The 27,500-nt window shown below is 46.4% G+C and overlaps 1 protein-coding gene across 1 annotated transcript in view; it reads left to right on the top strand.

Annotated features, from left to right (window-relative positions):
* The window catches only part of lcp2a (lymphocyte cytosolic protein 2a), a 221,733-nt gene that overhangs the window by 128,230 nt on the left and 66,003 nt on the right, over positions 1–27,500 (top strand). The window contains exons 8-10 of the mRNA XM_078231304.1: positions 13,388–13,485; positions 19,794–19,875; positions 22,577–22,657. Coding sequence (XP_078087430.1) covers positions 13,388–13,485; positions 19,794–19,875; positions 22,577–22,657 — 261 coding nt within the window. The remainder of the gene's footprint in view (positions 1–13,387; positions 13,486–19,793; positions 19,876–22,576; positions 22,658–27,500) is intronic.

The following is a 27,500-nucleotide window of genomic DNA, read 5'->3' as shown; positions in this document are numbered from 1 at the left end:
GCATTCTGCTGCTTCTGTACGCATTCCGCTGCTTTTGTACACATTCCACTGCTTCTATCCACATACCGCTGCTTCTGTCCACATACCGTCTATACATATACTGCTGCTTCTGTACACATACTGCTGCTCCTATACATGTACCGCTGCTCCTGTACATGTACCGCTGCTCCTGTATACGTACCACTGCTCCTGTACACGTACTGCTGCTTCTGTACACATACTGCTGCTCCTGTACACGTACCCCTGCTCCTGTACACGTACCCCTGCTCCTGTACGGGTACCGCTGCTCCTGTACGCGTACCGCTGCTCCTGTACATATACCGTTGCTCCTGTACGCATACCGCTGCTCCTGTACACATAGCACTGCTCCAGTACACATACTGTTACACCTGTACACATACACATAGGAGATTCACTAGGTTGATTCCAGAGTTGAGAGGGTCGGCTTATGAGGAGAGACTGAGTAGACTGGGGCTATACTCACTGGAATTCAGAAGAATGAGGGGAGATCTTATAGAAACATACAGGATTATGAAGATAATAGATAAGATAGAAGCAGGGAAGTTGTTTGCAGTGGCGGGTGAAACTAGAAGTAGGTGGCATAGCCTCAAAATAAGGGGAAGCAGATTTAGGACTGAGTTGAGGAGGAACTTCTTCACACAAAGGGTTGTGAATCTATGGAATTCCCTGCCCAGTGAAGCAGTTGAGGCTACCTCATTGAATGTTTTTAAGGCAAGGATAGATAAATTTGTGAACAGTAAAGGAATTAAGGGTTATGGTGAGCGGGCGGGTAAGTGGAGCTGAGTCCACAAAAAGATCAGCCATGATCTTATTGAATGGCGGTGGAGCAGGCTCGAGGGGCCAGATGGCCTACTCCTGCTCCTAGTTCTTATGTTGTTATACTGTGGCTGCTGCTGCACACATACCTCTGCTTCTGTAATGCATTCCATTGCTTCTGTCGACATACCGCTGCTTCTGTCCACATACCGCTGCTCCTATACACGAACCGCTGCTCCTGTACACGTACCACGGCTCCTGTACATGTACTGTGGCTCATGTACACGTACCGATGCTCCTTTGGACATACCGCTGCACCTGTACATGTACCGCTGCTCCTGTACTCATACTGCTGCTCCTGTACACATACTGCTGCTCCTGCGCACATACCTCTGCTTCTTATGCATACCGCTGCTTCTGTCCACATATCGCAGCTTCTGTATATATAATGCTGCTGCTGTACACATCCCACTGACCTATAAACATATCACTGTTCCTGTACATGTACTGCTGCTGCTGTACACCTACTGCACTCCTGTACACGTCCCGCTGCTCCTGTACACGTCCCGCTGCTCCTTTACATGTACCACTGCTCCTGTACACGTACTGCGGCTCCTGTACATGTATTAAGAACATAAGAAATAGGAGCAGGAGTAGGCCATCTGGCCCCTCGGGCCTGCCCCACCATTCAACAAGATCATGGCTGATCTGAGGCGAATCAGTTCCACTTACCCGTCTGCTCCCCATATCCCCTAATTCCCTTATCGATCAGAAAACTATCTACCCGTGATTGAAACATATTCAACGAGGAAGCCTCCACCACTTCAATGGGCAGAGAATTCCAGAGATTCACTACCCTCTGAGTGAAGAAGTTCCTCCTCAACTCTGTTCTGAACCGGCCCCCCGTTATTTTGAGGCTGTGCCCTCTAGTTCTGGTTTCCTTTCTAAGTGGAAAGAATCTCTCCACCTCTACCCTATCCAACCCCTTCATTATCTTATATGTCTCTATAAGATTCCCCCCTCAGCCTTCTAAACTCCAACGAGTACAGACCCAAACTGTTCAATCTCTCCTCATAAGCTACACCCCTCATCTCCGGTATCAACCTGGTGAACCTTCTCTGCACTCCCTCCAAGGCCAATATATCCTTTCGCAAATAAGGGGACCAAAACTGTACACAGTACTCCAGTTGCGGCCTCACCGGTGCCTTGTACAGTTGCAGCAAGACCTCCCTGCTTTTATATTCTATCCCCCTCGCGATAAAGGCCAACATTCCATTCGCCTTCTTGATCACCTGCTGCACCTGCAGATGCGGCTCCTGTACATGTACCGCTGCTCCTGTACATGTACCGCTGCTCCTGTACACGTACTGCTGCTCCTGTACACGTACTGCTGCTCCTGTACATGTACCGCTGCTCCTGTACATGTACCGCTGCTCCTGTACATGTACCGCTGCTCCTGTACACGTACTGCTGCTCCTGTACACGTACTGCTGCTCCTGTACACGTACTGCTGCTCCTGTACATGTACCGCTGCTCCTGTACATGTACCGCTGCTCCTGTACATGTACCGCTGCTCCTGTACATGTACCGCTGCTCCTGTACATGTACCGCTGCTCCTGTACGCATACTGCTGATCAAGAGTACGCATACTCTTGATCAATTGGGCCAGTGGGCTGACGAATGGCAGATGGAGTTTAATTTAGACAAATGCGAGGTGATGCATTTTGGTAGGTTGAACCAGGGCAGGACTTACTCAGTTAATGGTAGGGCGTTGGGGAGAGTTACAGAACAAAGAGATCTAGGGGTACATGTTCATAGCTCCTTGAAAGTGGAGTCAAAGGTGGACAGGGTGGTGAAGGAGGCATTCGGCATGCTTGGTTTCGTCGGTCAGAACATTGAATACAGGAGTTGGGACATCTTGTTGAAGTTGTACAAGGCATTGGTACGGCCACACTTGGAATACTGTGTGCAATTCTGGTCACCCTTATATTATTAAACTAGAAAGAGTGCAGAAAAGATTTACTAGGATGCTACCGGGACTTGATGGATTGAGTTATAAGGAGAGGCTGAATAGACTGGGACTTTTTTCTCTGCAGCGTAGGAGGCTGAGGGGTGACCTTACAGCGGTCTATAAAATAATGAGGGGCATAGACAAGGTAGATAGTCAATATCTTTTCCCAAAGGTAGGGGAGACTAAAACTAGAGGGCATAGGTTTAAGGTGAGAGGGGAGAGATGCAAAAGTGTCCAGAGGGGCAGTTTTTTCACACAGAGGGTGGTGAGTGTCTGGAACAAGCTGCCAGCGGTAGTAGTAGAGGCGGGTACAATTTTATCTTTTAAAAAGCATTTAGATAGTTACATGGGTACGATAGGTATAGAGGGATATGGGCCAAATGTGGGCAATAGGGATTAGTTTAGGGGTTTTAAAAAAAAAGGGCGGCATGGACAAGTTGGGCCGAAGGGCCTGTTTCCATGCTGTAAACCTCTCTGACTCTATGCTGCTTCTGTACGCATTTTTAAAAATTAACTCATGGGACATGGGCATCACTGCCTGGCCAGCATTATTGCACATCCCTAGTTGCCTTTGAAAAAGTGTTAGTGAGCTGCCTTCTTGAATCGCTGCAGTCCATGTGCTGTGAGTTGACCCACAATGCCGTTAGGGAAGGAATTCCAGAATTTTGACCCAGTGACTGCGAAGGAATGGCGATATATTTCCAAGTCAGGATGGTGAGTGGCTTGGAGGGGAACTTGCAGATGGTGGTGTTCCTATGTACCTGCTGTTCTTATCCTTCTGGATGGAAGTGGTCGTGGGTTTGGAAGGTGCTGTCTCAGGATCTTTGGTGAATTGCTGCAGTGCATCTTGTAGATAGTACACACTGTTGCTACTGAGCGTCGTGGAGGGATTGAATGTTTGTAGATGTGGTGCCAATCAAGGGGGCTGCTTTGTCCTGGATGGTGTCAAGCTTTTTGAGTGTTATTGAAGCTACATCCATCCAGGCAAGTGGGGAGTATTCCATCACACTCCTGATTTGTGCCTTGTAGATGGTGGACAGGCTTTGGGGAGTAAGGAGGTGAGTTACTTGCCGCAGTATACCTAGCCTTTGACCTGCCACGTAGCCACTGTGGTTATGTGGTGAGTCTAGTTGAGTTTCTGGTCAACGGTAAGCATACCGCTGCTGCTGTACACATACAACTGCTCCTGTACATGTATTGCTGCATCTGTACACAAAGGGCCCGATTTTACCATTTTCATTCCAAGTGCTGAATCTGGGTGTAATGCAGATCCGACTTAGAAATCTGCCTTCAGGCGCCCCCATACGCACTCAGCCATCTCCAGTCCCATTCGCGCTGTGGGCGGGGCTTAGCATGGCCGAAATGATCGGAGCTCTGAACTGCGCATGCGCAGTTGGAAAAAAATTTGAAAAAGCTCGCCCGTGTCAGATCGCTCCCAGGCCGCAGAAAGCGGAGAAAATGGCTTGGGACCGATAGCCCCCACACATATCACTGTCCCCCTTATCCACCCCCCACCCACTACCCACTGACCTCGCTGTCCCCATTATCAACCCCCCCGCTACCCAGACCGATCGCCACCCCTGCCCCCACTCCCCCCCACTGATCACCCGCAGAGTGGCAGCGGATCCCCCCCTCCCCCACCAGAGATCCATCTACCACCCTCCCCCCCCACCCACCGGAGATCCATCTGCCCCTCCCCCCTCCCGCACCAGTGATTGATCGGGCCTCCCTCTCCCCCCCTTCCCCCAACAACGATCTGGCCTCACTCCCCCCCCCCCTCCAGAGAATGGTCTGGCCTCACTCACCCCCTTTTCCCCAGACAACGATCTGGCCTCACTCATCCACTCCCCCCCCCCCCCCCCCCCAACTCCTCCCGCAGAGAATGATCTGGCCTCACTCACCATCACCCCCCCCCTCCCCCCGCACTCCTCCGAGGAACATTTGACCTGCCTCCTCCTCTCTCCCCACCAGACAATGATCGGCCCTCTCCCCCCCCCCCCCACCATCCCCCCTCCCCCCCTGCCAGAGATACATCTGACCCGCCTCCTCCTCTTCACCCCCCAACCAGAGAATGATCTGACCCGCCTCCCTTCCCCCTCCCCAACTACTGACCTGAGTCAGAGAGCCGTTGGAAGCTCTAAACACGCTCTTCAGCAGCTGGAGTGCCAGATCCAGGCTTTTATTCAGCAGGTCCATTACGGCGCGGTTCCGGATTGGTAAACGCAGTGGTAAAGGGGGAAATGCTGATAAAGTTGGGCGGGCAGTTCATTAATTCAATTTAAATGCATGCAAATGCATTTAAATTGCTGTTGCGCCCTTTTTGGGCACGAATCAAATCGCCGCCATTCCCGGGTTTCGGTAAAGTGGCAATCTGCATGGGCGCGGATCGCACCAATGGCCTCACACCTGACTTTACCACGTTTTCACGCCGGAAAACGGGTGTGACGCAATGGTAAAATCGGGCCCATAGTGCTGCTGCTGAGCATGTACTGTTGCTCGTGTATACACACTGATGTACATGTGCTGCTCCTGCTACATTTATGGCAGACCTTTTTACGACCACTTGACATTCAAAAGCTTTATAGCCAATGAAGTACTTCTGAAGTGTAGTCAGTACTCTAATATAGGAAACAATTTGTGCACAGGAAGCTCGCCTAATAAGCAATGTGATAATGACCCAGATAACCTATTTTTGTGATGTTGATTAAGGATAACGATTGGCCGTGGTATCCTTCAGAACACTCTTCTTCCAATTTGCCGCATTTGAAGGAAAAGAAAGGAAAACCAGGGTAGAATAGGGCCACGAATGAATGTACAGTAATGATAGCCAAGGGTAGTGGGTGTCTGGAATTTGCTGCCCGAATTCGTGGTGGAGGCAGAGACCCTAGACTCTTTTAAAATGTACCTGGATCTGCACCTGAAGTGCGGAAAGGAGTCGGGTGCAGGAAGGTGGCATTACAAAGGGCACTGGGGATCCTTGGGTTGGCATGGACAATCTGGGTGGAATGGCCTCCTGTGCTGTAACTGTTCTCCGGTTCTATGGCAGTTATTGAATAATTCGCTTGCCCCAAAATTTATCAGGGACACCAACATGATATTAGTGGTGGTGCCATGTTACAATTCACGCAAGGATTCCAAGTTGATATGGCAACATGCATTTTTTACATGTGTGTTACAGTCTGAAGCTATGGATAGTGGGGGTAGGGCCTGGGTGGGATTGTGGTCGGTGCAGACTCGATGGGCCGAATGGCCTCCTTCTGCACTGTAGGGTTTCTATGATGATTTCTATGATAGTGATGGTAGCAGTTCCAACTTTCTTAAAATCTCATGGCTGACTAGGAATGTCTCCCACTCTTACTGCCTGCTGTTGGTGTAAGGATTTATAGATTGATAACCCACTTGTTTAGTCACATCTTAGCCGCATTTAGAACACACCTTCCTTGACCATCAGGATTTGGACTCAACCTGGAGCCTCTGGCTCTGAGGCAGGTGCAACACAGCCCAATGCACTACAAGACCTCAGACGTGACATTAGCTGAAGAGATCAGAACAATTAGAAAGATATTTAAGTTAGAAGAGGAGAATTTGGTTAAATTACTTCAAAGTGGTGAGGATAGAACCCATGGTGTGAATGGATTGCTGATAGGGTGGTTGCTAAACTCCAAGATGAGATTTACTATCTCACTGTGAAAACCAGTTTGCACTAAAGTCCCAAGAAAGCTCGATGTGCAAAAACCAATTTCCGCAGAGCACTGCCAACAATTCTGACTCATGTTGAAGTGCAGTAAGGAATCTAACGACACCAGGTTAAAGTCCAACAGGTTTATTTGGTAGCAAACGCCACTAACTTTCGGAGCACTGCTCCTTTGTCAGGTGATATGTTGAAGTGGCCATGGTCAACCTTCAAAATCAACAGTTCTGAAAGCTGCCAATGATGTCCTGGGAACACAGGAAAGAAAGCAACCACCAAATGAAGGAACTGCTGCAGGAGAAGCTATCTTCAGAAACATAGAAAATCTACCAGGTTGCAACATTGGGAGAATTGAACATCAACAACTTGGGATACATAGATGAGACTGCACTTATTGCAGAGTTAGAAAAGACGCCACAGGAAATTGTAGACAAACTGAAAGCAAGGAGTGAGGAACATAGATCAAGACAATAAAGACAAACAGAGACCTAACCCCCAAAATAAAAATTGAGATCAATGAACAAGCTCTGGGACAAGGTTTACATACCTTGAGCAGATTATCATTGACAGTGGAAGGCATGGTGGTGGGATTTAAGGAAATTGTAATAGCCAAGACCTGCTTTGTCAGGAAGAATATGTTAACACCAAAGAAATTGAACCTGAATCTTAGAAAAAGAACGCTGAAATATTACATTTTGTCTTCTATGTTATATGCCTGTGAGATATGGACAACAAACAGAGACTACTGAGAAGCTAAATGCAACTTCACTTATGGTTATGGCTGTCCAATTACAGTTATATGGTTGGTCCAATTATGGTTATGTGGATGCTCCAGTTATGGTAATATGGTTAGCCCAGTTATGTTTATATGGTTGGTTCAGTTATGGTTATATAGTCGGACCAGTTATAGATACATGGTTGGTACAGTTATGATTATATGACTACTCCAGTTATGGTTATATGGTTGATTCAGTTATGGTTATATGGCTGCTCCAGTTTGGTTATATTGCTGCTCCAGTTATGGCTATATAACTATTCCAGTCATGGTTATTTGGCTGATTCAGTTATGGTTATGTGGCTGCTCCAGTTATGATTATTGACAAGGAGAGGATGTTTCCCTACAAAGGTTAGCAGATTTAAAACAGAAATGAGGATAAACTATTTCTCTCAAAGAGTGGTGAATCTCTGGAATTCGCCACACCAGAATGCAGTGGATGCCAGGACATTGAGTAAATAAAGGAGGAGATAGATTTTTAACTGGTAACGGGTTGAAGGGTTAAGAACATAGGAGCATAGGAATTATAAGTGGGTATAGGCAATTCAGTCCTTCAAGCCCGCTCCACCATTTAACATGATCCTGGTCTCAATTCCACTTTTCTGCCACTCTCATAGCCCTTATCCTGCTTTTCATCAGAAACATATCTATCTCTTTCTTGAATCTGTTCATTGATTCTGCTTCCACTGCACTCTGGGGCAGCGAGTTCCACAGATACACAACCCTCTGAGAGAAGTAGTTTCTCCTCATAGAACATAGAAACCCTACAGCACAGAAAGAGGCCATTCGGCCCATCGAGTCTGCACCGACCACAATCCCACCAAGGCCCTACCCCCATACCCCTACATATTTACCCACTAATCCACGCATCTCAGGACACTAAGGGCAATTTTAGCATGGCTAATCAACCTAACCCGCACATCTTTGGACTGTGGAAGGAAACCGGAGCACCCGGAGGAAACCCACACAGACACGAGGAGAATGTGCAAACTCCACACAGACAGTGACCCAAGCTGGGAATCGAACCCAGGTCCCTGGAGCTGTGAAGCAGCAGTGCTAACCACTGTGCTATCGTGCCGCCCGATCATCTTAGTTTTGAACTTATCTCTTCTCACTCTATATCTATACCTATGACCTTTTGTTCTAAACTGTTCCACAAGGGGAACATCTGTTCGACGTCCACCTTATCAATCACCTTTAGCATTTTATATGTCTCAATCCGATCCCCCCTCATTTTTCTGAATTCCAGCGAGTACAAGCCCAAACCATTCAACTGCCCTTTCATCCTTGGAATCAATCTGGTGAACTGCCTCCAGTGCCACCACATCCTTAAGTAAGGAGATCAAAACTGGACACAGTGCTCCAGGTGTGGTCTCACCAATGCCTTATACAATTGTGACAACACTTATTTACTTTTAAAATCTAGTCCTTTTGCAATAAATGCCACAATTCCACTTGCCTTTCTTATTATATGCTACACCTGCATTATGGGTTATGGGGAACAACAGGAAAGTGGACTTGAGGCTAAATTACCACAATCATATTGAACAGTGCAGCAGGCTCGAGGGGCTGAATTGCCTACTCTTCCTCTTAGTTCTTACGTTTTTATGCTACATGACCGATCTAGTTACATTAAAGTGGTTGGTCCAGTTATGTTTACATGGTTGGTCCAGTTATGTTTACATGGTTGGTCCAGTTATGTTTACATGGTTGGTCCAGTTATGTTTAAATGGTTGGTCCAGTAATGTTTAAATGGTTGGTCCAGTTATGGTTAAATGGTTCGTCCAGTTCTGGTTATATGGTTGGTTCATTTATGTGTCTAGTCAATGGTAACCCCGAGAATGCTGATGGAAGTTATGGGTTCTGGGTTTTAGTGCGAAGATGTTAAATGCCAGAGAGTTAAAGAGCTTGATGCCAAGTTACTGAAGAGAACATAGAAATAGAACATAGAACATTACAGCGCAGAACAGGCCCTTCGGCCCACGATGTTGCACCGACCAGTTAAAAAAAAAAAAAAACTGTGACCCTCCAACCTAAACCAATTTCTTTTCGTCCATGAACCTATCTACGGATCTCTTAAACGCCCCCAAACTAGGCGCATTTACTACTGATGCTGGCAGGGCATTCCAATCCCTCACCACCCTCTGGGTAAAGAACCTACCCCTGACATCGGTTCTATAACTACCCCCCCTCAATTTAAAGCCATGCCCCCTCGTGCTGGATTTCTCCATCAGAGGAAAAAGGCTATCACTATCCACCCTATCTAAACCTCTAATCATCTTATATGTTTCAATAAGATCCCCTCTTAGCCGCCGCCTTTCCAGCGAAAACAATCCCAAATCCCTCAGCCTCTCCTCATAGGATCTCCCCTCCATACCAGGCAACATCCTGGTAAACCTCCTCTGCACCCTCTCCAAAGCCTCCACATCCTTCCTGTAATGTGGGGACCAGAACTGCACACAGTACTCCAAGTGCGGCCGCACCAGAGTTGTGTACAGTTGCAACATAACGCTACGACTCCTAAATTCAATCCCCCTACCAATAAACGCCAAGACACCATAAGCCTTCTTAACAACCTTATCTACTTGATTCCCAACTTTCAGGGATCTATGCACACATACACCTAGATCCCTCTGCTCCTCCACACTATTCAAAGTCCTCCCGTTAGCCCTATACTCAACACATCTGTTATTCCTACCAAAGTGAATTACCTCACACTTCTCCGCATTAAACTCCATCCGCCACCTCTCGGCCCAACTTTGCAACCTGTCTAAGTCTTCCTGCAAACTACGACACCCTTCCTCACTGTCTACCACACCACCGACTTTGGTGTCATCAGCAAATTTGCTAATCCACCCAACTATACCCTCATCCAGATCATTAATAAATATTACAAACAGCAGTGGCCCCAAAACAGATCCCTGAGGTACACCACTTGTAACCGCACTCCATGATGAATATTTACTATCAACCACCACCCTCTGTTTCCTATCCGCTAGCCAATTCCTGATCCAATTTCCTAGATCACCCCCAATCCCATACATCTGCATTTTCTGCAGAAGCCTACCATGGTGAACCTTATCAAACGCCTTACTAAAATCCATATATACCACGTCCACTGCCTTGCCCCCATCCACCTCCTTGGTCACTTTCTCAAAAAACTCAATAAGGTTAGTAAGGCACGACCTACCTGCCACAAAACCATGCTGACTATCACCTATCAATTCATTACTCTCCAAATAACTATAAATCCTATCCCTTATAATTTTTTCCAACATCTTGCCGACAACAGAAGTGAGACTCACCGGTCTATAATTCCCGGGGAAGTCTCTGTTCCCCTTCTTAAACAATGGGACAACATTCGCTAACCTCCAATCTTCTGGTACTATACCAGAGGCCAACGACGACCTGAAGATCAGAGCCAGAGGCTCTGCAATCACTTCTCTTGCCTCCCAGAGAATCCTTGGATAAATCCCATCCGGACCAGGGGATTTATCTATTTTCAGACCCTCCAGAATATCCTGCACATCCTCCTTATCAACTGTAATACTGTCTATTCTACTCCCTTGCAACCCAGTGTCCTCCTCAGCTATATTCATGTCCCCTTGCGTGAACACCGAAGAGAAATATTGGTTCAATGCTTCACCAATCTCCTCCGGTTCCACACATAACTTCCCTCTGCCATCTATAACTGGCCCTAAACTTGCCCTAACCAACCTTCTGTTCTTGACATACCTATAGAACGCCTTAGGATTCTCTTTAACCCTATCCGCCAAAGTCTTCTCATGTCCCCTTTTAGCCCTTCTAAGCTCGCTCTTCAACTCCCTCTTAGCCAATCTAAAGAAGTTATTGAAATATTGATGATAACACTATGGAGAATTCTATTCTGGAAATGGTTACAAGAAATAGCAGCGAGCATTTATATGGCATCTTTAGTGTAGTAAAACATCACAAACATCTTCACGAAATGTCACCAAACAAAATTTAACAATGAATCACTAAAATATCCTAAATGAATATTTTTCATCAGTATCTACTGTTGAGAAAAGCATGGATGTTAGGGAACTTGGGGAAATAAATAGTGATGTCTTGAGGAGTGTACATATTACAGAGAAGGAGGTGCTGGAAATCTTAAAGTGCATCAAGGTAGATAAATCCCTGGGACCTGATGAGATGTGTTCCAGGATATTGTGGGAGGCTAGGGAGGAAATTGCGGGTCCCCTAGCAGAGATATTTGAATCATCAATAGTCACAGGTGAGGTGCCTGAAGATTGGAGGGTGGCGAATGTTGTGCTTTTGTTCAAAAAGGGCTGCAGGGAAAAGCCTGGGAACTAAGGCCGGTGAGCCTCGCATCTGTGGTGGGTAAGTTGTTGGAAGGTATTTTGAGAGGCAGGATTTACAGGCATTTAGAGACGCAAGGACTGATTAGGGACAGTCAGCATGGCTTTGTGAATGGAAAATTGTGTCTCACAAATTTGATTGAGTTTTTTGAAGGGGTAACCAAGAAGGTAGATGAGGGCAGTGCAGTTGATGTTGTCTACATGGACTTTAACAAGGCCTTTGACAAGGTACCGCATGGTAGGTTGTTGCATAAGGTTAATTCTCATGGGATCCAGGGTGAGGTAGCTAAATGAATACAAAATTGGCTTGATGACAGAAGCCAGAAGGTGGTTGTAGAGGGTTGTTTTTCAAACTGGAGACCTGTGACTAGTGGTGTGCCTCAGGGGTTGGTGCTGGGTCCACTGTTATTTGTCATGTATATTAATGATTTGGATGAGAATATAGGAGGCATGGTTAGTAAGTTTGCAGATGACACCATGATACCAAGCATAGTGGACAGTGAAGAAGGTTATCTCGGATTGAAAGGGGATCTTGATCAATTGGGCTAGTGGGCTGACAAATGGCAGATGGAGTTTAATTTAGATAAATGTGAGGTGATGAATTTTGGTAGATTGAACCAGGGCAGGACTTACTCAGTTAATGGTAGGGCGTTGGGGAGAATTACAGAACAAAGAGATCTCGGGGTACATGGTCGTTGCACCTTGAAAGTGGAGTCACAGTGGACAGAGTGGCGATGAAGGCATTCAGCATGCTTGGTTTCATTGGTCAGAACATTAAATACAGAAGTTGGGACATCTTGTTGAAGTTGTACAAGACGTTGGTAAGGCCACACTTGGAATACTGTGTACAGTTCTGGCCACCCTATTATAGAAAAGGATATTACTAAACTAGAAAGAGTGCAGAAGAGATTTACCAGGATGCTACCGGGACTTGATGGTTTGAATTATAAGGGGAGGCTGGATAGACTGGGACGTTTTTCTCGAGAGTGCAGAAGACTGAAGGGTGATCTTATAGAGGTCTGTAAAATAATGAGAGGCATAGATCGGCTAGATAGTCAATATCTTTTCCCAAAGGTAGGGGAGTCTACAACTAGAGGGCATAGGTTTAAGGTGAGAGGGGAGAGATACAAAAGGGTCCAGAGGGGCAATGTTTTCACACAGAGGGTGGTGAGTGTCTGGAACAAGCTGCCAGAGGTAGTAGTAGAGGCGGGTACAATTTTGTCTTTTAAAAAGCATTTAAACAGTTACATGGGTAAAATGGGTATAGAGGGATATGGGCCAAATTGGGCAATTGGGACTAGCTGAGGGGTTTAAAAAAAAGGGTGGCATGGACAAGATGGGCTGAAGGGCCTGTTTCCATGCTGTAAACCTCTAAAAGAGAAATTATGGAAGAGACAAATACAAGAATGAGAATTTTAAAAGTGAGGAGTTTTTTGGAGCGGTGATGTGGGCCAATTAAGACAGAGGTGAAGGGTGAACAGAGCTGGATATGAATTTGGCAGTGGGAAGCAGAGATTTGATGAGCTGTATTAACAGAGGGTGCAATGTGGGAAGTCAGTGAGGAGGATGTAGGTAACCACTTCCAACAGTAGGTTGTCCCTTGTTACCAGCAGAAGTGTGAAATTTCCTCCTAAGGGTTTGCAGCTGCAGCTGGCAGTGATTTTAGAGATAATGAAGACAGGAATGAGGGTTTCAACAACAGATTAGCACACATTAACTCCATATATTAGAACTAATTTACAGCTGTGAAATTATCTCAAATTCGCTAATCACATTTTCTTATTTTCTCTTAGATAAACGATCAACATTAAAATCAGCTAACCACCCACCCATCCCCCCTCAGCGTCCTGGGTCAGTGCCAATTGTACCAACTGGAAATAAGGGCAATATTGTAAGTGTCTATTGGCAGAAAGGTTGAGTGCCTCATTAACTCATCTTTACTCCCTATTCTTTGAGTGACTGCACACTGTGAAAGCACAGGGTGGGACATGGAAATATCCAGAATGAGCCATCTATAAGATCATAAGATATGAGGAGTAGAATTAGGCCATTCAGCCCATCAAGTCTGCTCCGCCGTTCAATCATGGCTGATGGGTTTCTCAACCCCATTCTCCTGCCTTTTCCCTGTAACCTTTGATCCATTTACCAATCAATCTCTGTCTTAAATGCACTCAATGACCTGGCCTCCACAACCTACTGTAGCAATGAATTTCATAGATTCACCACCCTCTGGCTGAAGAAACTCTTCCTCATCTCAGTTCTAAAGGGTCTTCCCTTTACTCTGAGGCTGTGCCCTCAGGTCCTAGTCTCTCCTACTAATGGAAACACCTTCCCCACATCCACTCTATCCAGGCCTTTCGTTATTCTGTAAATTTCAATGAGATCCCCCTCATCCTTCTATATTCCATCAAGTACAGACCCAGAGTCTTCAGACGTTCCTCATACATCAAGCTTTTCATTCCCGGGATCATTCTCAAGAACCTCCTCTGGGCCCTCTCCAAGACCAGCACATCCTTCCTTAGATACAGGGCCCAGAATTGCTCACAGTATTCTAATTGTGGTCTCACCAGAGCCTTAAAAAGCCTCAGCAGTACATTCCTGCTTTTGTATTCTAATCCTCTTGAAATGAATGCTGACATTGCACTTGCTTTCCGAACCACTAAATCAACCTGCAAATTAATCTTAAGAGAATCTTAAACTAAGACTCCTGAGTCCCTTTGCGCTTCCAATTTCTGAATTCTCTCCCCATTTAGAACATAGTCTAAGCCTCTATTCTTCCGAACAAAGTGCATAACCTCACACTTCCCCATGTGTATTCCATCTGCCACTTCTTTGCCCACTCTTCTAACCTATCCAAGTCCTTCAGCAGCCTCCCCGCTCTTCAATACTACCTGTCCCTCTGCCTACCTCTGCCTGTATCATCTGCAAACTTAGCCACAATGCTCTCAGTTCCTTCATCTAGATCATCAATCTACTCAGATTCTTTTTCAATTCTACTGTGAGAGTAGGGAGTCATGAGCCAAATAAGGTTCAACTTTTTCTCTGTCCTGGAGCTTTATCTCACAGCAGCTAAATATCCCTTTAAAATAGAGTTGTTGCCACTGCCATCAATCCCTCCTCACAGATTGTGGGCAGATTGGGGTGATGTTGATATCACTGACACTGGGGTCCGAAGAACATCAGCACTTAAGATGGTGGATGGGGTGTCATGGCCGAATTCTCTGGCCGTTCATGCCACAGCAGCGCACCCTTTCCGTGGGTTTCCTGATGGTGTGGGGTGGCTTCAGACGGAAGTGCCATTGACAGCGGCAGGACCAGAGAATCCTGCTGCCAGCAAACGGTGTGCATTAGTTGAGCGCCCATTCAACTGCCGAGGCAACCACCCCCATATCCCCTCCCCTCACCCTCAACCCCTGCAAGGGCCCCACCTTTCCTGTGAGGCCACATTAACATTAACCAGATGAGCTAGTCGGTCTCTCCTTTCCCATTGTCTGTGAAACTGGGTGAAGTGTGCACTCTGTCGCCCCCTACCAGATGTGACCTGAACTGGGTCGTAGTTACTTCACAGGACCCTGATTTCCATATTTAAAAGGCCTATCTCCCAAATAAGTGAGCTGCTTTGGACAAACAATGATTTTCACCTCTCAAGATGGTGCTGGCTCCATCGTCAGTAGTAATAGACAGTAAAGCTTCTGACCTCAAGCCCCATCAATGTCAACAAAGAACAAAGAAAATTTCAGCACAGGAACAGGCCCTTCAGCCCTCCAAGCCTGCACCGACCATGCTGCCTGACTGAATTAAAACCCCCTACCCTTCCGGGAACCATGTCCCTCTATTCCCATCCCATTGATGTATTTGTCCAGAAGCCCCTTAAAACTCACTATCGTATCTGCTTCCACTAGCTCCCCTGGCAGCGAGTTCCAGGCACCCACCACCCTCTGTGCCACCTGCCTCGTACTTTGCCTTTAAACCTTGCCCCTTGCACCTTAAACATATGCCCACAGTAATTGACTCTTCCACCCTGGGAAAAAGCTTCTGACTATCCACTCTGTCCATGTCCCTCATAATCTTGTAGACTTCTATCAGGTCGCCCCTCAACATCCGTCATTCCAGTGAGAACAAACCAAGTTTCTTCAACCTCTCCTCATAGCTAATGCCCTCCATGCCAGGCAACATCCTGATAAATCTTTTCTGTACCCTCTCCAAAGCCTCCACATCCTTCTGGTAGTGTGGTGACCAGAATTGAACACTATATTTCAAGTGCGGCCTAACTAAGGTTCTATAAAGCTGCAACATGACTTGCCAATTTTTTAACTCAATGCCCCGGCCGATGAAGGCAAGCATGCTGTATGCCTTCTTGACTACCTTCTCCACTTGCGTTGCCACTTTCAGTGACCAGTGTACCTGTACACCCAGATCCCTCTGCCTATCAATACTTTGAAGGGTTCTGCCATTTACTGTATATTTCCTATCTTTATTAGACCTTCCAAAATGCATTACCTCACATTTGTCCGGATTAAACTCCACCCACCATCTCTCCGCCCAAGCCTCCAACTGATCTATATTCTGCTGTATCCTCTGATGGTCATCATTGCTATCTGCAAAACCACCAACCTTTGTGTCATCCACAAACTTACTAATCAAACCAGTTACATTTTCCTCCAAATCATTTATATATATTACAAACAGCAAAGGTCCCAGCACTGATCCCTGAGGAACGTCACTTGTCGCAGCCCTCCATTCAGAAACACACCCTTCCACTGCTACGCTCTGTCTTCTATGACTGACATGATGTGGAGATGACTGAGCCAGTTCTGTATCCACCTTGCCAGCTCACCTCTGATCCCATGCGACTTCACCTTCTGCATCAGTCTGCCATGAGGGACCTTGTCAAAGGCCTTACTGAAGTCCATGTAGACAACATCCACTGCCCTTTCTTCATCAACCATCTTCATCACTTCCTCGAAAAACCCGATCAAGTTCGTGAGACATGACCTCCCCTTCACAAAACCATGTTGCCTCTCGCTAATACGTCCACTTATTTCCAAGTGGGAGTAAATCCTGTTTCGAAGAACCCTTTCCAATAATTTCCCTACCACTGATGTAAGGCTCACCAGACTGTAATTACCTGGATTATTCTTGTCATCCTTCTTAAACAAAGGAACAACATTGGCTATTCTTCAATCCTCTGGGACCTCCCCAGTAGCCAGTGAGGATACAAAGATTTCTCTCAAGGCCCCAGCAATTTCCTCCCTTGCCTCTCTCAGTATTCTGGGGTATATCCCATCAGGCCCTGGGGACTTGTCTATCTTAATATTTCTCAAGAACCCCAATATCTCCTCCTTTTTGATCTCAACATGACTCAAACTATCTACACATCCTTTCCCAGATTCATCATCCACCAAGTCCTTCTCTTTGGTGAATACTGATGCAAAGTACTCATTTAATACCGCACCCATTTCCTCTGGCTCCTCGCATAGATTTCCTCCCCTCTCCTTGAGTGGGCTAACCCTCTCCCTAGCTAACCTCGTGCTCTTTATATATGTATAAAAAGCCTTGGGATCTTCCTTAATCCTGCTGGCCAATGTTTTTCTGTGACCCCTTTTAGCCCTCCTTACTCCTTGCTTAAGTTTCTTTCTACTTCCCTTGTACTTCACACTTGCTTTGTGTGTTTCTAGCCTCCTAGCCTTGACAAATGCTCTTTGACTAGGCTCACAATATCCTTCATCCTTACAGGAATGTGCTGGTCCTGAATCCCTATCAACTTACACTTGAAAGCCTCCCACATGCCAGGTGTTGATTTGCCCTCAAACATCTGCCCCCAATCTACATTCTTCAGTTCCTGCCTAACATTGTTGTAATTAGCCTTCCCCCAGTTTAGCACCTTAACTTGAGGACTACACTTTTCTTTATCTATCAGTACCTTAAAGTTTACTGAATTGTGGTCACTCTTCCTGAACTGCTCCCCTACTGAAACGTCGACTACCTGGCCAGGCTCATTCCCCAATACCAGGTCCAGTATGGCCACTTCCCTAGTTGGACTATCTACATACTGCTTCGAGAAGCCCTCCTGGATGCTCCTTACAAACTCTGCCCCTTCCACACCCCGAGCACGAAGTGAATCCCAGTCAATGTAGGGGAAGTTAAAATCTCCCACCACAACAACCCTGTTACTTTTGCACCTTGACAAAATCTGCCTACATATCTGTTCCTCTATCTCCCGCTGGCAGTTGGGCGGCCTATAGTAAACCCCCAACATTGTGACTACACCCTTCCTATCCTGAGCTCTACCCATAGTGCCTCACTGTATGAGCGCTCCGAGATATCCACCCGCAGTACAGCTGTGATATTCTCCTTAACCAGTAGTGCAACTCCCCCACCCCTTTTACATCCTCCTCTATCCCGCCTGAAACATCTGTATCCTGGAATGTTAAGCTGTCAATCCTGTCCTTCCCTTAACCAAGTCTCTGTAATGGCAACAATATCATAGTTCCAAGTACTAATCCAAGCTCTAAGTTCATCTGCTTTACCTGTTACACTTCTCGCATTGAAACAAATGCATTTCAGTTCACCGGACCCTCTTTGATTAGCAATCCCACTCTGCCTGCTCTTTCTCTGAGTCTTACTGGCCCTACTCTCTGGCTCTTCTTCAGCTAATTCACCTTTGCTTTGGTTCCCACCCCCCTGCCAAACTAGTATAAATCCTCCGTGTGACACTAGCAAACCTCCCAGCCAGAATATTTATGCCTTTCCAGTTTAGATGCAACCCATCCTTCTTGTACAGGTCTCACCTGCCCCTGAAGAGACCCCAATGGTCCAGATATCTGAAACCCTCCCTCCTACACCAGCTGTTTAGCCATGTGTTGAGCTTCACTACCTTCCTTTTCCGAGCCTCACTGGCACGTGGCACAGGGAGTAATCCTGAGATTACATCCCTAGAGGTCCTGCTTTTTAACTTTCTACCTAATTCCCTAAACTGCTGCTGCAGGACCTCATCACTCTTCCTGCCTATGTCATTAGTACCAATATGTACCACGACCTCTGGCTGTTCACCCTCTCCCTTCAAAATGCTTTCTGCCCACTTAGAGACATAGAACAGATAGAACATTACAGCGCAGTACAGGCCCTTCGGCCCTCGATGTTGCACCAACCTATGAAACCAACCTAAAGCCCATCTAACCTACACTATTCCAATATCATCCATATGTTTATCCAATGACCATTTAAATGCCCTTAATGTTGGCGAGTCCCCTACTGTTGCAGGCAGGGCATTCCACGCCCTTACTACTCTGAGTAAAGAACCTACCTCTGACACCTGTCCTATATCTATCACCCCTCAATTTAAAGTTATGTCCCCTCGTGCTAGCCACCACCATCCGAGGAAAAAGGCTCTCACTGTCCACCCTATCCAATCCTCTGATCATCTTATATGCCTCTATTAAGCCACCTCTTAACCTTCTTCTCTCTAACGAAAACAGCCTCAAGTCCCTCATCCTTTCCTCATAAGACCTTCCCACCATACCAGGCAACATCCTGGTAAATCTCCTCTGCACCCTTTCCAATGCTTCCACATCCTATAATGTAGCGACCAGAACTGTACGCAATACTCCAAGTGCGGCCGCACCAGAGTTTTGTACAGGTGCAACATGACCTCATGGCTCCGAAACTCAATCCCTCTACCAATTAAAGCTAACACACCGTATGCCTTCTTAACAACCCTATCAACCTGGGTGCCAACTTTCAGGGATCTATGCACATGGACACCGAGATCTCTCTGCTCATCCACACTACCAAGTATCTTACCAAGCATCCTGGACCCTGGCACCAGGGAGGCAACATACCATCCTAGAGTCTCTTTCACATCCACAGAAGCGCCTATCTGCACCCCTCACTATAGAGTCCCCTTACTATTGCTCTAATGCTCTTTGTCCCTCCCTGCTTAACAACAGAGCCAGCTGTCAGATGACTCTCAGTGAAAATTGACCCTTATGATTGTAATGTTAGAGTTAGGAAATGGAAAATGTTTCATTCCTCTGGAATTTGAACTGGCTAAGCTCAAAAATCCATCAATCTCACACGCAGTCTGTGTTCAAATGTCCTCCTTCTGTACCATCATTATTCTATGACTGAAATATCCATGTTAAATTTGGTGCTGATGGATGAGGAACAAGTAGTCACTCTACCTTAACTCTTTTCCAGTCAAACATGTTCTCCAATCTGTCAGTCAATGAGGATCCAGGTCACAGCAAAGATCGAGGCTTCTCAGCACTTGGTTACAGAGGTACTTTGGAACTAATCGGGGATTCCCCATGTTTATGCATTCAGTTTGTTTTAACTGATCTCAGATTTAACAATAAAACCCTTACACTGTTTTCTAGTCATGCTTTCTATTCAGTCCAGTTACACTGTTTTTTGGCATAATTTGTCTGATCTCAGCAGAGAAGAGAAGTGGAATTTGAAGCACGAATTACATCCAGCACAACTTGAGTTTCTGTGATCTTTTGTGCTGGTTTGAAAAATATCCTACTGTAGAGTATTGCAGGGCATAACCTAATAGTCCATGCCATGGATCCAGTGTCCTGTAAGCCTGTAATGCCCATTCAGTTCTGAATTTGATGTGATGTCCAACCTTGGTGAAGAGGGCAATTGTCACCTCGGTGATTACCGGTGTGAAGTCACTGTGAAATGCTGTGGAAGTCTGCACAGATGAAAAAGGTAAAGTTTATTTATTAGTCACAAGCAGGCTTACATTAACATTGCAATGAAGTTACTGTGAAAATCCAGGGCACAGATATCTGCGACCATCTGCCTGAAGAGTTGCACTCGCCTTCCGCACTGGTTCTCCATCATATCTTCACCTCTACTTATAGATCCTGTGGTCAGCGTGGTGTCTCCTTGTCCTTTGTATCACTTGTCCCTCTCCTCTGGCCTCCTGATGCTCACTGTACTGCCCACTCTTTGCAGGCTGCTGTTCCTCAACTCCAATGGCCTTGATTTTTGAAGGTGCCGCACCATTTCTGGCTGCATCCTTCATAGAACATAGAACAGTACAGCACAGAACAGGCCCTTCAGCCCACGATGTTGTGCCGAGCTTTATCTGAAACCAAGATCAAGCTATCCCACTCCCTATCATCCTGGTGTGCTCCATGTGCCTATCCAATAACCGCTTAAATGTTCCTAAAGTGTCTGACTCCACTATCACTGCAGGCAGTCCATTCCACACCCCAACCACTCTCTGCGTAAAGAACCTACCTCTGATATCCTTCCTATATCTTCCACCACGAACCCTATAGTTATGCCCCCTTGTAATAGCTCCATCCACCCGAGGAAATAGTCTTTGAACGTTCACTCTATCTATCCCCTTCATCATTTTATAAACCTCTATTAAGGGCGGCACGGTGCCACAGTGGTTAGCACTGCTGCTTCACAGCTCCAGGGACCTGGGTTCGATTCCCGGCTTGGGTCACTGACTGTGTGGAGTTTGCACATTCTCCTCGTGTCTGCGTGGGTTTCCTCCGGGTGCTCCGGTTTCCTCCCACAGTCCAAAGATGTGCGGGCTAGGTTGATTGGCCATGATAAATTGCCCCTTAGTGTCCCGGGATGCATAGGTTAGAGGGATTAGCGGGTAAATATGTAGGTATGTGGGGATAGGGCCTGGGTGGGATTGTGGTCAGTGCAGACTCGATGGGCCGAATGGCCTCTTTCTGCACTGTAGGGTTTCTATGATTTCTAAGTCTCCCCTCAGCCTCCTCCGCTCCAGAGAGAACAGCCCTAGCTCCCTCAACCTTTCCTCATAAGACCTACCCTCCAAACCAGGCAGCATCCTGGTAAATCTCCTCTGCACTCTTTCCAGCGCTTCCACATCCTTCTTATAGTGCTCATGGTGCTCAGCTAAGTCCAAACCACTGTGCCACAGCTCCAATGCCCATGTGATGACCCCTGAACGAGCAAACTTCTTAATTCTCACTGCTCCCCTGACCAGTGATGGCTGCTAAGTTTTAGTTCAAGGGGATAAAGCCCTTCCATCAGTGTTCAACATTAACCTTCACAAGCCTTTTTGCCCCTCTCATATCTCACCCCTGACTCTGTCTACACCTGCCTTGAGCTGATTTGAGACAGGCAGGCTCCAACAAATTCCATAAAACTTGAGGGAGATGAGCAGCCCTTAACTATCTTAATTGCCCTCAGCAGGAATACAGGTGAGTTTGTAAACCCGCATCCCCCCCACCGCCCTTGTAAAAATTTATGTCAGGAACAGAATTATCTTTCCTAGCTGCCAGCACCCGTTCCAGTCCGATTTCCTCAGCCTCTCATCAAAGGGTGACCCCCGCATCGCCGGGGCTAATTTGTTGAACCTTCACTCCATCACCTCCTGTACATTTACGCACACTTATAAAAATCACATTGGAACCTCGGAATGATCCGAAGAACAGGGTGAGGCTGTTCAACCTCTCGAGCAAGTTCAAATTCAATTAGATTGTGGTTAATCTGTATCATAGCTTCATTTACTCACCTTGTTTCTATAATCTTTCATACTCTAACAAAACCGATAAATCTCACTTATCAAGTTTTGAATTATAACCCAGTCTTAACAGTGTTTGGGGGGGGAGAGTTCCAGATTTCTGCTGCCGTTTGTATTGAAAAGTGTTTCCTGACATCAGCCCTGAACAGGCTGGCTCTTAAATGAAGGTGATGCCCGTGTTCTGATTGTCCAGAAGGGGAAACATCTCTCTGCGTACTCTTTGCTCCTTTCAATTGCTTCCTTTAGATCACCCGTTCTTATTATCCTGTGCACACTTCCTGCTCTCAGAGTGATTGCGAAGCCTGTCTAAAGAGAAATTGAGTTCGAATTATTTAGCTTGTTCTCTGTGTTATATCACCCTCCTGGTCCAATGAGTAGTGCTTTATTGGTGTCCACACTCAGCATTTAAGTATCTTTGTGCTTCAAAGGTTTATAAATAATGTTAACTGTTTCCTTGCAGCTCCCATCGTTGACAGGAGTAGGAAACCAGCTTTAGACCAATCAGCCTTGCCACACAGCGAAAGAGACTCCCCTTCAATGGGTAAGTGTTATTGCTAGGTATTTCCTCTCAAATCTATTTATATGGCTGCTCTAGTTCAGTTTCTGGTCATTGGTAACCCCCAGGATGTTAATATTAGGGAACTCAGCAATGGTAATGTCATTGAATGTCAAGGGGAGATTCTCTCTTGTTGCAGATGGTCATTGCTTGGTGCTTCCGACATTCCAACAGTGACGACTTCAAAAAAGATTTAATTGCCTATGAAGCACTTTTGAACATCCTGTGGTCATGAAAAACACAAATGCAAGCCTTTCTTTCTTGTGTGGCACGATTGTTGTCATTTATCAGCCCAAGCCTGAATGTTGTTCTGTCCTTGCTGCATGCGGGCACAGAGGGTGTATTATCCACGGTATTATGAATGAACAGAGTATGTTTATGCTATTATTGCATAATCAATTGAGCCCATTCATGAATCTTTATGGTAGTAAAAATGATGGCTGATAAACACAGGGACTGGAACACCTTCTCCTTGAGACTGCATTGATGTCAGTGGAAAAGAAAAATCGTGCAGGATGTAAAATGGGTTGTGATTGGCCATTACCTGCTTTGCAAGGCCAATCACAGGCCCCATCAGTAAAACCTCTGTAGCTCTGCCCCAACAATGCTTGTGAATCACAAACTCAATCAGAAAGTCTTTCTATCCAATGAAGGAATGTCATCACTGTTGCAGTGTAGGAAGATCCCACAAACAACTGCATGTTGATAGCCAGATCTCTGTTTTAGCGATGCTAGTTTAGGGATAAATATTGGTCAGCACCAGGGAGAACTCTCCTGCTCTTCTGAAAAATAAGATTGGGGGATCTTTTACATCCACCAAAGAGGCCAGATGGGGCTTTGGTTTTTAATGTATCGTTCCTCAGGCCAGACCAGGTAAGGGTGGCAGATCTTTGTCCCTGAAGGACATTTGTGAACCAGGTGGTCTTTTACGACAATCAACAATAGTTTCATGGTCACCATTAGACTTTTAATTCCAGATTTTTTATTGAATTCAAATTTCACTGTCTGCCGTGGTGGGATTCGAACCCGGGTCCCCAGAGCAGTACCCTGGGTCTCTGGATTACTAGTTTCATGACAATACACTGCACCTCTGCCTCCCTGTTGAAAGTTGAAAGAGCCCAAATGAATGTAAAGTCAGAGTGACAGGAAATAACTCATCACTTCGAATAAATTTAAACCTTTGTTCCCATTTCAAAGGACAGCATGTTGAACATAGAACAGTACAGCACAGAACAGGCCCTTCGGCCCACGATGTTGTGCCGAGCTTTATCTGAAACCAAGATGAAGCTATCCCACTCCCTATCATCCTGGTGTGCTCCATGTGCCTATCCAATAACCGCTTAAATGTTCCTAAAGTGTCTGACTCCACTATCACTGCAGGCAGTCCATTCCACACCCCAACCACTCTCTGAGTAAAGAACCTACCTCGGACATCCTTCCTATATCTCCCACCATGAACCCTATAGTTATGCCCCCTTGTAATAGCTCCATCCACCCGAGGAAATAGTCTTTGAACGTTCACTCTATCTATCCTCTATCATCATTTTATAAACCTCTGTTAAGTCTCCCCTCAACCTCCTCCGTTCCAGAGAGAACAGCCCTAGCTCCCTCAACCTTTCCTCATAAGACCTACCCTCCAAACCAGGCAGCATCCTGGTAAATCTCCTTTGCACTCTTTCTCGTGTCTCCACATCCTTCTTATAGTGAGGTGACCAGAACTGCACGCAATATTCCAAATGTGGTCTCACCAAGGTCCTGTACAGTTGCAGCATAACCCCACGGCTCTTGAACTCCAACCCACTGTTAATAAAAGCTAACACACTATAGGCCTTCTTCACAGCTCTATCCACTTGAGTGGCAACCTTCAGAGATCTGTGGATATGGGCCCCAAGAACTCTCTGTTCCTCCACAGTCTTCAGATCTCTACCTTTGACCCTGTAATCCACATTTAAATTTGTCCTACCAAAATGAATCACCTCACATTTAAAACAAAGAACAATACAGCACAGGAACAGGCCCTTCGGCCCTCCAAGCTCGCGCCACTCCCTGGTCCAAACTAGACCATTCTTTTGTATCCCTCCATTCCCACTCCGTTCATGTGGCTATTTCGATAAGTCTTATACGTTCCCAGTGTGTCCGCCTCCACCACTTTGCCCGGCAGCGCATTCCAGGCCCCCACCACCCTCTGTGTAAAATACGTCCTTCTGATATCCGTGTTAAACCTCACCTTGAACCTATGACCTCTCGTGAACGTCACCACCGACCTGGGAAAAAGCTTCCCACCGTTCACCCTATCTATGCCTTTCATAATTTTGTACACCTCTATTTGGTCACCCCTCATCCTCCGTCTTTCCAGTGAGAACAACCCCAGTTTACCCAATCTCTCCTCATAACTAAGCCCTTCCATACCAGGCAACATCCTGGTAAACCTCCTCTGCACTCTCTCTAAAGCCTCCACGTCCTTCTGGTAGTGTGGCGATCAGAACTGGGCGCAGTATTCCAAATGCAGCCGAACCAACGTTCTATACAACTGCAACATCAGACCCCAACTTTTATACTCTATGCCCCGTCCTATAAAGGCAACCATGCCACATGCCTTCTTCACCACCTTCTCCACCTGTGACGTCACCTTCAAGGATCTGTGGACTTGCACACCCAGGTCCCTCTGCGTATTTACACCCTTTATGGTTCTGCCATTTACCGTATAGCTTCCCCCTACGTTAGCTCTACCAAAATGCATCACTTCGCATTTATCTAGATTGACTTCCATCTGCCATTTCTTTGCCCAAATTTCCAGCCTATCTATATCCTTCTGTAGCCTCTGACAATGTTCCTCACTATCTGCAAGTCCAGCCATTTTTGTGTCGTCCGCAAACTTACTGATCACCCCAGTTACACCTTCTTCCAGATCGTTTATATAAATCACGAACAGCAGAGGTCCCAATACAGAGCCCTGCGGAACACCACTAGTCACAGGCATCCAGCCGGAAAAAGACCCTTCCACTACCACCCTCTGTCTTCTGTGACCAAGCCAGTTCTCCACCCATCTAGCCACCTCCCCTTTTATCCCATGAGATCCAACCTTTTGCACCAACCTACCATGAGGGACTTTGTCAAATGCTTTACTAAAATCCATATAGACGACATCCACGGCCCTTCCCTCGTCAACCATTCTGGTCACTTCTTCAAAAAACTCCACCAGGTTAGTGAGACATGGCCTCCCTCTCACAAAACCATGCTGACTATCGTTAATGAGTTTATTCCTTTCTAAATGCTCATACATCCTATCTCTAAGAATCCTCTCCAACAACTTCCCCACCATTGACGTCAAGGTCACCGGCCTATAATTACCCGGGTTATCCTTCCTACCCTTCTTAAATAACGGGACCACATTAGCTATCCTCCAATCCTCTGGGACCTCACCTGTGTCCAGTGACGAGACAAAGATTTGCATCAAAGACCCAGAGATTTCATCTCTCGTCTCCCTGAGCAGCCTTGGATAGATTCCATCAGGCCCTGGGGATTTGTCAGTCTTTATATTCCCTAAAAAACCTAACACTTCCTCCCTTGTAATGGAGATTTTCAGTAACGGGTCAACACTCCCCTCCAAGACACTCCCAGTCAACACATCCCTCTCCTTTGTGAATAACGACGCAAAGTATTCATTTAGGATCTCCCCTACTTCTTTGGGCACTAAGCATAATTCCCCACTTTTGTCCCTGAGAGGTCCGATTTTTTCCCTGACAACCCTTTGTTCCTAACGTATGAATAAAATGCCTTGGAATTCTCCTTCATCCTGTCTGCCAAGGACATTTCGCGGTGGCCCCTTTTTGCCCTTCTAATTCCTCATTTGAGTTCTTTCCTACTTTCTTTGTATTCCTCCAGAGCTCCCTCCGTTTTTAGCTGTCAGGGTTTGTCAGGGTTAAACTCCATCTGCCATTTTTCAGCCCAGCTTTGCATCCTATCTATGTCTCTTTGCAGTCTACAACAGCCCTCCACTTCATCCACTACTCCACCAATCTTGGTGTCATCAGCAAATTTACTGATTCACCCTTCAGCCCCCTCCTCCAAGTCATTGATAAAAATCACAAATAGCAGAGGACCAAGCACTGATCCCTGTGACCAAATTCGCACCTCAATATGCCAACATCTTCATGCACAGGTTTGAACAAGACTTCTTCACCGCACAGGACCTTCAACCGATGCTATACACTAGATACATCGATGATATTTTCTTCCTTTGGAGTCATGGTGAGCAATCACTGAAACAACTATATGACATCAACAAGTTCCATCCCACCATCAGACTCACCATGGACTATTCTCCGAAATCGGTTGCATTCTTGGACACACGCATCTCCATTAAGGACGGTCACCTCAGCACCTCACTGTACCGCAAGCCCACGGACAACCTCATGATGCTCCACTTCTCCAGCTTCCACCCTAAACACGTTAAAGAAGCCATCCCCTACGGACAAGCCCTCCGGATACACAGGATCTGCACGGATGAGGAGGATCGCAACAGACACCTCCAGACGCTGAAAGATGCCCTCATAAGAACAGGATATGGCACTCGACTCCTCGATCAACAGTTCCGACGCGCCACAGCGAAAAACCGCACCGACCTCCTCAGAAGACAAACACGGAACACGATGGACAGAGTACCCTTCGTCGTCCAGTACTTCCCCGGAGCGGAGAAGCTACAGCATCTCCTCCGGAGCCTTCAACATGTCATTGATGAAGACGAACATCTCGCCAAGGCCATCCCCACACCCCCACTTCTTGCCTTCAAACAACCACGCAACCTCAAACAGACCATTGTCCGCAG

Source organism: Mustelus asterias, chromosome 16 (assembly GCF_964213995.1).
Source record: "Mustelus asterias chromosome 16, sMusAst1.hap1.1, whole genome shotgun sequence".
NCBI lineage: Eukaryota > Metazoa > Chordata > Chondrichthyes > Carcharhiniformes > Triakidae > Mustelus > Mustelus asterias.
Note: the sequence above shows the minus strand (reverse complement) of the source record. Positions and strands in the feature narration are given on the sequence as shown.